General features: G+C 30.7%; 1 protein-coding gene across 1 annotated transcript; it reads left to right on the forward strand.

Moving 5' to 3' along the window:
• The first annotated feature begins 691 nt into the window (after positions 1–691).
• Positions 692–2,064, forward strand: LOC126688279 (uncharacterized). Its single transcript, XM_050382919.1, has 2 exons — positions 692–1,095; positions 1,724–2,064. Exons 1-2 carry the CDS (start codon positions 757–759, stop codon positions 1,898–1,900), a joined length of 516 nt encoding a protein of 171 aa, XP_050238876.1. The 5' UTR covers positions 692–756; the 3' UTR covers positions 1,901–2,064.
• The last annotated feature ends 10,279 nt before the right edge of the window (positions 2,065–12,343 follow it).

Here is a 12,343-nt window from a genome sequence, read left to right on the forward strand (position 1 = left end):
TTGTACAAATATGGTAGAGGGGCGCATTCAATCTTTATTTGTCCATTAGATTAGTTTTCGGTACTTCTCTTCATTACGCGGGGTAGAGCAGCTTGGTGGCTCGCAAGGCTCATAACCTTGAAGTCACAGGTAAAAATTCCGTCCCCGCAACATTTTTTTGTAAAAAAAAATTAGATTCACTGATTATTTATTAAATCGGGATAGAATTTACACTATTCAAATCATTATATACTGGAATTTTAACATCAAGATTTGTATCAGATTACTATACTTTTTTATTTTTTTTTTAATTTGAATTTACATAATTTTAAAAGTAATATTAATATAAAAATTAGTTTAAAGTGCATAATTTGTGTGATTACTCTATTATAATAGTAACTTTAGTTTAAATCAAATTAATTTTAAGATCAAATATTTTTAGAGATAATAACTCCATAACAGAAAATAAAAAATTATATTATATAAAAAAACTTGTGAATTCCAGTACATTTGAAATAATATTTTAGAATAATATATTTGATCATAAAAATTATAAATAATTCTAAAATAAAACAAAATCAACATAAAAAAATAATTAATAAAAATTTAAAATTCACAAGGATGCTCAATAAGTTTTATAAAAATAAAATAAAAATTTAGAACTTTTTTTGAAATAAAAATACCAAAAAGGTCATTTTGGTCCATAAAATTATATCCATCAAATCTTGGGGACTAGCTGCGACTACCTCAAAGCAGTGAGTTAGTAGCAGATGAGCCATGGCTATGACATTACTATCATCATCATCATCATCTCTACACTCATCAAAATCTTTTTTTCCCATTCCAAATCCAAAATTTTCTAAAAATTATCCCAACTCTAATTGTTCATCACGTCCATTTATTATCTCCACTAAACGAACCAAAGATTTTTTAGTCCAAAGAAAAAAGAGTCAGATTTGGAGAATTTATGCTTCTGCTGATGAAGCCAGCTTATTGCCTCCGCCGGAGACAGCGGCGCCACCGGAAGTAGTGGCGGCTAGTAATGATCCGACGGCGACTGTTATATCTACGCTTCTCTTAATTGCATTTGCTGTTTTGTCCATTCTCACTATTGGGGTAATCTCTAATTCTCTCTTCAGAATTTGTAAATAATTTAGTATTAAAATTTGTAAATTATTTAGTATTTAATTTAAACTTAAATTTTGAATATGTTTGAATGATTTTTTCAATGATTGTTATAAATATATGAATAAAATTTTATAATTTGAATAGTCATAGGGGATAATTGCAAATTTGATTACGAACTTTAATTTGATTTGCAATAACAATACGAATTTTAAAACTTGACAATATTAATTAGCAATTTTCATTTTTTGGCAAATTGAAACATCGACCAATCATTAAATAACAAAGATGTTGATGTAGTTGTAAATTATACGTCTACGTTTTATTATTTTAGCTCAGTACACTGATTTGCTAAAATATAAAAGTTAGTGACTGACGTCAAGTTTCAAAATTTGTGTTGTAATTGCATATCACGCTGAAATTCGTGATTTAGTTTGCAACCATAGTTATAATGTATTCGAATAAATTTATTATTTACACGTTTTTCTCACGTATCATGTCCTTAAAAATGTCAGACGGTTTCGTTAGTTTCAAGTTCTATTTCTGTTTCCGTGCAACTTAAGAAATATCTAGCTATTCGTTATGATTTCTTAAAGAATTTGGGAAAATGGATTTGCAGGTAATATACCTAGGAGTGACTGATTTCTTACAGAACAGGCAAAAGGAGAAGTTTGAGAAGGATGAAGCAGCAGTTAAGAAAAAGAAGGGTGGGAAGAAGAGAAAGATTCGGGCAAGAAATGGTCCGAGAGGATTTGGACAGAAAATTAATGATGATGATGATATTGATGATTTATGATTAATTTATAATGTTATGTAAAACCTATAAATGTTGCAATTTTGATGAGCAATTGTGTTTCTTTGTTGGATTAATTCATTTTAAGATCCATCAACTGTACGGATTTTGTTCATTTGGTCCCTGAACTGTCATTTGAATTAATATCTCTTAATTTTACGTTTTCATTGCTTGCCGGTTTAAGTGGCAACTCTACTGAACAACCATACTATGTGTATTCTTTGTTAAAATTATTAATTTATCAGACATAATTTTTATCAGATAATTAAATGTAAATTTAAACCAATAAATTGTAACTCAAATGGTATAAACGATAAGCGCTCAACCCCTCTCCAACTATTAAAAAATATAAATTTAAAAACAATTAAAATATAAATAATAATTTAATGATGGTTGAAAAAGAGAAACGATACTAATGAAACAATTACTATAAATTACCCATGAGCTGGAATTATATATTATAGGCTTAATGGCGAAAAAAAAGCCGAACTTTTACGACTTATTGCAATTTAAACAAAACCTTTTAATTTATGTAATAATAGTCAAATTGTTATTTATTTATTTTTTACAATAATGGCCAAATTGCATTTTTTTTTGTGTGAATTTTTTTGAGTTTTTTTGAATTTTTTGTCACTTCTTGTGACTTTTAATATATTATTGTTCATCAAAAAATTATAATAGTCCAATATCTTAATTGAAAACAATTAATTTAGCCACCAATTTGGTTATTATTGCAACAACTTAAAAAGTTTGGTTTAAATTGCAACAAGTTGTAAAAGTTTGATTTTTTTCACTATTAGGTCTATATTGTACTAGTACGAAACCCTTGTTTCGCTTCGGAATTCATATTTTTAATGATAAAATGTAACAAATAACAATTTGAATTGAACAAACAGATAATGTATCACATTAATTAAATATTATATAATAATAAAGTGGACGAATATAAACATAAATAATAAACGTAACGAATTAGTTAAAACATTCCTCTTAATCTAATGTTATTTTTCTAGATTGACATATCTTCTGTTAATTTTTTTTTACAATAATAAAAAATGTTCAGTGCAAAATTCATACTTAAATCGGCATAATATGAGTTTCGCTAATATCATAGTATTGTTTTCATATATAAAATCAAAATTTTCAATTTAATCAAAAATATTCAAAATGACAAATTTTTAGCCAATAGCTCTCATCCACACAAATAAACAAAATAGTAATCAAATTTAATTTTATACTCCAAATTTCATTTCCTCCATAGATTTAAAAAAATAGATTTTCTCTATTTAAAATTTTATTATATTCATCCACCTTCACTAATTCACAATATTTTTAAAGATTATATAAAACTAAATTCAAATAGAAAAAAGGGTTAATTATACCAAAAATCATGACCTTTACATCTTTTCACGGAAATAACATGACCTTTAAAACGTGATAAACAAAAGCATCACCTTTCATTTTGTTCCAAAATTAGGGGCGTTTTTACTGACATGGAAGGACACGCGACACACCTATCAAGTGTCCAAGTCAAAAAAAATCCACCGAAAAATGTGCCAATGTTGAATTTGAACATAAACGAAAGGTTATGCCTTTATTTGCCACATTTGAAAGATCATGTTATTTTCATGAAAACGTGCAAAGGTCATGATTTTTGGTGTAATTAACTCAAACATAATTACACTAAAAAACCATAATATATACAATATAATACACACATTAAAAAAATACCAGATTTTTGTTTATAAAAAAACAAATAAATTATTCAAAAGTGAAAAAAGGTATTTGTAAATTTAGAAAAAAAAAGTATTTTTTGTAAAAAAAAGTTACAAAAGTAAAGATAAAAAACAATATAAATAAAATAAGAAATAGTATAGTGTAGGAAATTTTCTCTTTTTTTATTGAAGAAATGGGTTAAAAAAAGGGTTATTTTTTTTTTATGAATCCAAATATATTAAAGACTACCAAAGGCGGCAAAGATCTCCTACTCAAAACTTTTACACAAGAAGTTGCACATACTAGATGGCACACTAGAGGCTATGGCCTATGACTTAGAGAGGAGATTAAAAATTGCATCCTAAAAAAGAATACATTAAGAATTTTTAAAAAAATCCATGCCTGAATAAGAAAAATTTCTATTAAAACTTTTAAACATAAAAGCTGCTTTTGAAAAGCAATCGAAAGTGACCTCCGCGCTTGGACTTGTTTTTCTTTGAAATATTCGATTGTTCTGATGCTTCCAAATCTTCCATACTGTCAAAAGTCAAAGTATCTGTCATAACTCATAATAGTGATCCTTAGGCACAATCTCCCGTCATTGCTTATAAAACTCAATAAAAGAGTTAGTAAAAAAAGGGTTGTGTTAAATTATTTGAATTTGATTCTTATAGTTTTAAAATAAATATACTTTTAAAACTTATCCAATAAGTGTGGCCTTGTTTAGAAATTCTCCATAAATTCGGAAGTTTTCTAATTAGGAATTTCTTAAGTATGGGATTTTCATATATTCAGAAAATTCAAGCTAATTCAAAATTAGATAATTATGCGTACATTATTTAATAGTAGTGATTTATTTAAATAATAACTCTTATTGAATCATTAATTCATATCGATTTGCCTATAGTAAAAACAATTAAAAGTATTTAAATCAAATTTATACTCTTGTTTAATTATTTATTAAATTCTTATATAATTATTTATATGAATTAATGTTGATTTTAATGTAATTTTTTCTACTCTTATATAATTATTTATATAAATTACATCTTTTTATTAGAGCTTATATGTTAGCAAAGTCACGGGTCATGTATAAATTAAACTCTTATCTAAGCAGTGCATTAATTAAAGATTTTAGAATTTAATTTTATTAGAATTATTTTTAAGCGTATTTTATCTGTTAATTCTAGTTGTACTGAACTTTAAACTCCCCATTCACATTTTTTATTCGAATAAACTCATACTAATTTTATACCTTTTTAATATGAATTATATACTTTTAAGAAAGTCTAATATTGTAGTTTTGCCTACCGCCCCTCGCCCCCTCGCGCCCCCTTCTCACACTTATAAAATTCATATTAAGCAGCATTGTTTCGGTAAGGGAATTCTTATGTTAGCTGCCACAAATCGTATTACTCTTATGCGTCCAAGGCGTTTTGGCAGGGCAAGAAATCCATCCATCTTGTATTAAATAAAGATAGGATGCGATGTTAATCTTAAAGGAATAGCTGAAGATACGAAGTTCTTTACAATTGCAGAACTAAAACGTCTTTGTGAGAAAGCTGAACTTGCTTCTCTGAAGGAGAACATGTCAGGCACATTTGTGTGCGACAATCATTTTCAGACCGCAAAAAAGTCGGTGAAACCAAAATTCATTGAGGCCGATATGGAGAAGTACGCATCATTTAAAGCACACAGTCACTGAATCTATAAAACTCAATGAAAGAGTTAGTAAAAGAAGGGTTGTGTTAAATTATTTGAATTTGATTCTTACAATTTTAAAATAAACATATTTTTTAAAACTTATCCAATAAGTGTGGCCTTGTTTAGAAATTCTCCGCAAGTTATCTAATTATGAATTTCTTAGATATGGGATTTTCATATATTCAGAAAATTCAAACTAATTCAAAATTGGATAATTATGTGTACATTATTTAATTGTAGTGATTTATTTAATACTAGTAAAATACCCTCGCGTTGCTTCGGAAAAATCATTATTAAAAATACAATACAACTACTAAATAAAAAAAGCTCACAATTAGGTAAAATTCTGCAATCAATTTTTTTTGTTTAAAAATTATCGGTATACTTCATAATTATCATTTAATAGTGTATTTAATTTTTAAAAATAATAGTATAACTAAATAATAATTATTTTTTTATTTTTAACTTATATTTTGTAGTTGTTTTTAAAATTATATAATTATGAAAAGATTGTTTTTTCAAACATTATTGTTTAAAAATACTAATTATTTAGGATATTTAGTTTTAAGTGAAGATGATATTTTCTACTAAATAATACTGTTAAAGATAATATTTACTCAAAAACGAATTTTTGTATAAACAGTTTATCCTCTGATTTCAAATTAAAATTTTGAATAAATACATTTTTGTTTATATTCTTTGTATTTATGATGATAGAAATGATGCTCACATTCAGGTTTAGAATCAATTAAATGTCATGGCTATGAAGCTGTCTGCAACTCATCAAATAAGAACAATATGTGACTTCCTTCTGTTACTTTGTGCTAAAATTTTAAAAAGTTTATTTAGTGTTCTTTTTGCAGATTTATCATAGAAAGCATGGAAATTAGTTAATTAGAGTGGATTAAGTGGTTCTAGGAAGTTGCTTGTCTTTGATTTATGGTTTCATGTTTTGGTATTGATCCTAATCTTGCTCTGGATAGGTAAATAACAGTAATAATATAAACAAAATGTAAAGAGCTATTGAAGCAGTAAATTAGTAGAAAACAAAAGTAGAAAAAGAGCATTTGACATTAGTACTTGCAAAAGATAAGGTACATGTACATAAGAAATACAAAGAAGAGAGGAGTCATTTAAAGATTAAAACCGAATAGCCACTGAATATGCAATTTTGCTGCTCTGCAAATAAACAAACTTCATTTGAGCATTAATTATGGATATGCGATGCTGTAAATGTAAAATAGCTGAAAAGAAAAAGAAGAATCTACCTATCTGAAGTAATTATAGTGTAAAAGAAGTGTGTCTGTGCTTTGTTACAATAGCTGACTTATATACTATTTGATGCAGGGGCATAAGAGTCAAGCAAGCATTATAAATGTGGCTATAAAGAAGCCAACACAACACAATACAGTTGTATCAAAGGAGCCAAATGTCAACAAATGCTTGGATGGAATGACCTAAAATGGCCCCTATTGTGACTCCTATGGAAAATAGAGGGCAACCCTTGCTGACAAAGCCAGGCCTGCCGCCTGCCAGTTTCTGAAGTAGTTAAAATAGATGGTTTTTTAGAAATATGTAAATAAACTAAGGGTATAAAAGAGAACTAAAGAACACCTAGAGGGTTAAGAAAAGAAGAAACTATTTCTAACTAAGGGAGAGTATATAAGAAAAGCCATTTCACTGTTCATTGTACAGTGAAATGGCTTCTCTTTTATACTATTTATATAGATATATAGTGGTGTATTTAATAGAAATAATTACTCTTATTAAATCATTAATTCATATCGATTTGCCTATCCTAAAAACAATTAAAAGTATTTAAAATTTATACTCTTGTTTAATTATTTATTAAATTCTTATATAATTATTTATATGAATTAATGTTGATTTTAATGTAATTTTTTTCTACTCTTATATAATTATTTATATAAATTACATCTTTTTATTAGAGCTTATATGTTAGCAAAGTCACGGATCATGTATAAATTAAACTCTTATCTAAGCAGTGCATTAATTCGAGATTTTAAAATTTAATTTTATTAGAATTCTTTTTAAGCGTATTTTATTTTCTAATTCTAGTTCTACTGAACTTTAAACTCCTCATTCACATTTTCTATTCAAATAAACTCATACTAATTTTATACCTTTTTAATATGAATTATATACTCTTAAGGAAGTCTAATATTATAATTTTGCCTGCCGGCCCTCGCCCCCTCGCGCCCCCTTCTCACACTTATAAAATTCATATTAAGCAACATTGTTTCGGTAAGGGAATTCTTATGTTAACTGTCACAAATCGTATTGCTCTTATGCGTCTAAGGCGTTTTGGCAGGGCATGAAATACATCCATCTTGTATTAAATAAAGATAGGATGTGATGTTAATCTTAAAGGAATAGCTGAAGATACGAATTTTTTTACAAGTGCAGAACTAAAATGTCTTTGTGAGAAAGCTGAACTTGCTTCTCTGAAGGAGAACATGTTAGGCATATTTGTGTGTGACAATCATTTCCGGACCGCAAAAAAGTTGGTGAAACCAAAATTCACTGAGGCAGATATGGAGAAGTACGCATCATTTAAAGCACACAGTCAGCTTGTGCTTTCTAACTTGCTTGCTCACTTTCTTAAGTCATTTCATCTATCCATAGAATAGCTTGTTTGACTAAGTAACCCCCTTTCGGCTGACTGTTGGCTAGCTGAAGCAGAGACTTGGTTGCTAGCATGAACGTTGGTGCGGGAGACACTGAAACTATAAAACTCAATGAAAAAGTTAGTAAAAGAAGGGTTGTGTGTTAAATTATTTGAATTTGATTCTTACAGTTTTAAAATAAACATACTTTTTAAAACTTATCCAATAAGTGTGGCCTTGTTTAGAAATTCTCCGCAAGTTCTCTAATTAGGAATTTCTTAGGTATGGGATTTTCATATATTCAGAAAATTCAAACTAATTCAAAATTGGATAATTTTGTGTACATTATTTAATTGTAGTGATTTATTTAATATATAGTGGTGTATTTAATAGAAACAATTACTCTTATTGAATCATTAATTCATATCGATTTGCCTGTTCTAAAAACAATTAAAAGTATTTAAATCAAATTTATACTATTGTTTAATTATTTATTAAATTCTTATATAATTATTTATATGAATTATTATTTTGATGTATTTTTTCTACTCTTATATAATTATTTATATAAATTACATCTTTTTACTAGTGCTTATATGTTAGCAAGGTCACGGGTCATGTATTAATCAAACTCTTATCTAAGCAGTGTATTAATTATAGATTTTAGAATTTAATTTTATTGGAATTCTTTTTAAGCGTATTTTATCTTCTAATTCTAGTTCTATTGAACTTTAAACTCATCATTCACATTTTTTATTCGAATAAACTCATACTAATTTTATACCTTTTTAATATGAATTATATACTCTTGATAAAGTCTAATATTGTAATTTTGCCTGTCGCCCCCCGCCCCCTCGTTCCCCCTCCCCTCGCACCCCCTTCTCACACTTATAGAATTCATATTAAGCAGCATTGTTTCGGTAAGGGAATTCTTATGTTAGCTGCCACAAATCGTACTACTCTTATGTGTCCAAGGCGTTTTGGCAGGTAGGAAATCCATCCATCTTGTATTAAATGAAAATAGGATGCGATGTTGATCTCAAAGGAATAACTGAAGATACGAAGTTCTTTACAGATGCAGAACTAAAATGTCTTCGTGAGAAAGATGAACTTGCTGCTCTGAAGGAGAACATGTCAGACACTTTTATGTGCGATAGTCATTTCCAGACTGCAAAGAAGTCTGTGAAATCAAAATTCACTGAGGCAGATATAGAGTAGTACGCATCATTTAAAGCACACAGTCATTGAAACTAGAAGGTCTTGCAAGGAAAAGTAGTCACAAGTTACTCTTGGTCTTAAAATAGTTTTAGTATGTATTTCCAATAGTGAATTTTTTCTTTATCTAAACATATTTATTAAATATCAAGTACCTAATACCTAATTGATGTAAACCACAAATAAACAAAACAACTATTGAGCTAAAAGGGATATGTAGCTAATTCTTACTCATTTCAATTGTATTACCTCATTTTTTGTTTGATTAATGATTAATAATCATGTTATAGTATTTGTTTTTTTAGAGTCAAAGACTTTATTATAATCCAAAACAGTTACATTTGTTATAATTCAGAAAAGTGACAGAACTACTCCTAATGACCTGAAACGGAACAGACATTTTGCGCAAGAATATACGCTGTTTGATTTGTAGATTGATAGGTGCATTTTACACCTATGTTTAGGAGTTGTTTTCGCTTGTTTTTAGTATACTTTGAAGCGTTTTTTCCCCGTATTGGTGTGCTTATTTTGTGTATTAGCGTTTCAGGTAAAATGAAGCTATGCGAAGTGTTTTGGGCTTAAAGAATGAAGAAATCAAGTATCGGAATAGGAGCGAGTTGAAAGAGCGAAGAAACGAGCAAGATACGGGCGTTTAAAGGAGGGGCTCGATCGAGCCCTTCACTAATGAAGGAAGGCTCGATCGAGCCCTATGAACAAAGCTGTCCAGAAGTTTCTTCAAGGCATAAGGCTCGATCGAGCCCTCACTCTTAAGTGGATGGCTCGATCGAGCCCCTTAAAAAGAAGCTCAGAATTTGAATTTCGAGACAAGACAAAACTCAAGGGCTCAATTTCTATTTTAGGCCCAACACTCCTTAGAAGGGTGTCCTTTGTTTACCTCATTTGTAACCCATATAAATAGCACATTATCTTTTTTAGGGTAAAAAACAAGTTGTAGACATTTGGATTATTCTCTAGTTTTTACCTTTTTTTAGATTAGCCATCTTCTCCTTGGAGATTCCTCCATTATTGGAGCTTGATGCAAGTTTTATTTGCTTTATGATAACAAGATCTTCATTTTTATTACAAGCTACTTATTGTGAATCTTCATTATCTTTATGGTTGTTTGTTCTACTTATTTAATCAAGGTAATTCTTCTTACTTTAATGTTCTACTTTGCTCATTCCTTGATTGTTTGTGTTAATCTAAATATGAGTAGCTAAATTTCCTTTGTTAGGGGGTTAGTATGATAACTTAGGGGTTTGATTGATTGGTTGGTCCTTAGTGTTGTATGCTTTTGTTTCTTTCCTATTACTCATTACTTGTTTAGGATTAGCTACCTTAATCAATGTCATAGTTTGATTGACGCACCGAGAGGTGGTTGATTAGATCGACCTTTAGGTTAGAAAACCTAGATTTTAGAGCTCCACGAGAGTGGGTTTGAACCTAGGTGACCTTGGAGCGGATTGATTAATCGTTTGATATTGATTTAGTTTGCCTTGTAACACGAGAGTGAGCTTGGTGTGATTGAATGACTAGATAGCGGTTTTGGCATTCCTTGAGGCTCGAGAGAGCGGGAATGACGTTTTAGGCCTCGCCCGGTCCTTAGTAGTTTACACTTGACCAATCATGATGGCATAACCTAGGTTGGATTACTAACTCCTTGACATTCCCCTTTTATTGAATTAGATTCTTGATAATTAATTCTCTTTACTTGTTTAAATTGCAATTTCACGTTAGTTAATTCTTAGTTAGTAATTGGATACTTGAACCTTCAACTATTTGTATCGCTAAACGAATTGAATCATAACTAAAATTCATTCTCATCAATTTACTCCTAAATTCACACCTTGTGGGTTCGACCTCGTATTTACCGAGTATTACGAGTTGGGTTTTTGCTCAACAAGTTTTTGGCGCCGTTGCCGGGGAGTGACGAGTGTTTATTGATTGATTGAAATTAGTTATTGTTCGGTCGAGTTAGCTTTATTTTCTGTTTTTATCATTTTTGTTGTTTTTGCTTCTTTCCGGATTTACGCGTGGTTTGCTTGTTGTTGTTTGTGTAGGAGATCAACTATAGTGTATGCACAATACACGAAGGGCCAATCTTCCGCTAGAACCGTTTCAAGACAACCTCGGGAGATTTGAAAGAAGTGTGAGAAGGGAGAATCGTATACCCGTTATCATGGAACATGGGGATGATAACTATGAGGAGGAGCATTATCACCCTCAAAATGATGGAGTGAGGCAACATCCGCCTCCTCCACTCGATGAGAGGAATCGGCAAGAGCAACAAGAGCAACAAGGGGATAATCACCCTCAAGTTCAAGGCCATCAAGCACAAAGAAACTTTGGGGGATTTCTTCCTCCCGGATGTGGATAATGCTACCTATGGGTGCTTTGCAAGACCGGTCACTGCGGCTACTTTTGAGATCAAGCCTAGCACGATTCAACTCCTAGAGAATCGGTGCCAATTCTTTGGGTTACCGAGTGAGGATCCGAATGAACACATAGCCAAGTTCTTGGGAGTGTTGGACACATTCAAGCTCCATAATGTCACCTCCGATCAAATCAAGCTTCGGATGTTTCCGTTCTCACTAAGAGACAAGGCTAGCTTGTGGCTTCGATCACTACCTAATGCATCAATCCACAATTGGCGGGATCTTGCTCAAGCTTTCCTTCACAAGTACTTTCCGATGGGGAAAACCGCGAAGTTGACAAAGGACATCATTGATTATTACCAATATGAGGGGGAATCTCTCTATGAAACTTGGGAGAGGTTCAAGGATCTCCAAAGGCACGTACCGCATCATCGGCTTGTAAGGGAACATGTGCTTCAAATATTCTATAATGGTTTGGGTGAGATCACAAGATCTACCATTGATTCGGCCGCGGGAGGTTCTTTGATGCAAAAGACGCTTGATGAGGCTAATGAATTGATTGAAAAATTGTCTATGGTGAGTAGCACTTGGTCCTCGGAAAGGAGAAGACCACCGGCTCAAAAGGCATTAATGACACTTGACCAATCCAAGGAGTTTGAAGCGATGAAAGCCATGAATGCCTCTTTACAAAGTCAAGTTGATGCCTTGAAGAAGCAAGTGGGTCCACGGAATGCTCCGGTTGCATATGTCCAAGTAGGTTGTGAGCATTGTGGAGATTTCAATCATGGAAGTAATGAGTGCTATGCCAT

Source organism: Mercurialis annua, linkage group LG6 (assembly GCF_937616625.2).
Source record: "Mercurialis annua linkage group LG6, ddMerAnnu1.2, whole genome shotgun sequence".
Classification (NCBI taxonomy): Eukaryota; Viridiplantae; Streptophyta; class Magnoliopsida; order Malpighiales; family Euphorbiaceae; genus Mercurialis; species Mercurialis annua.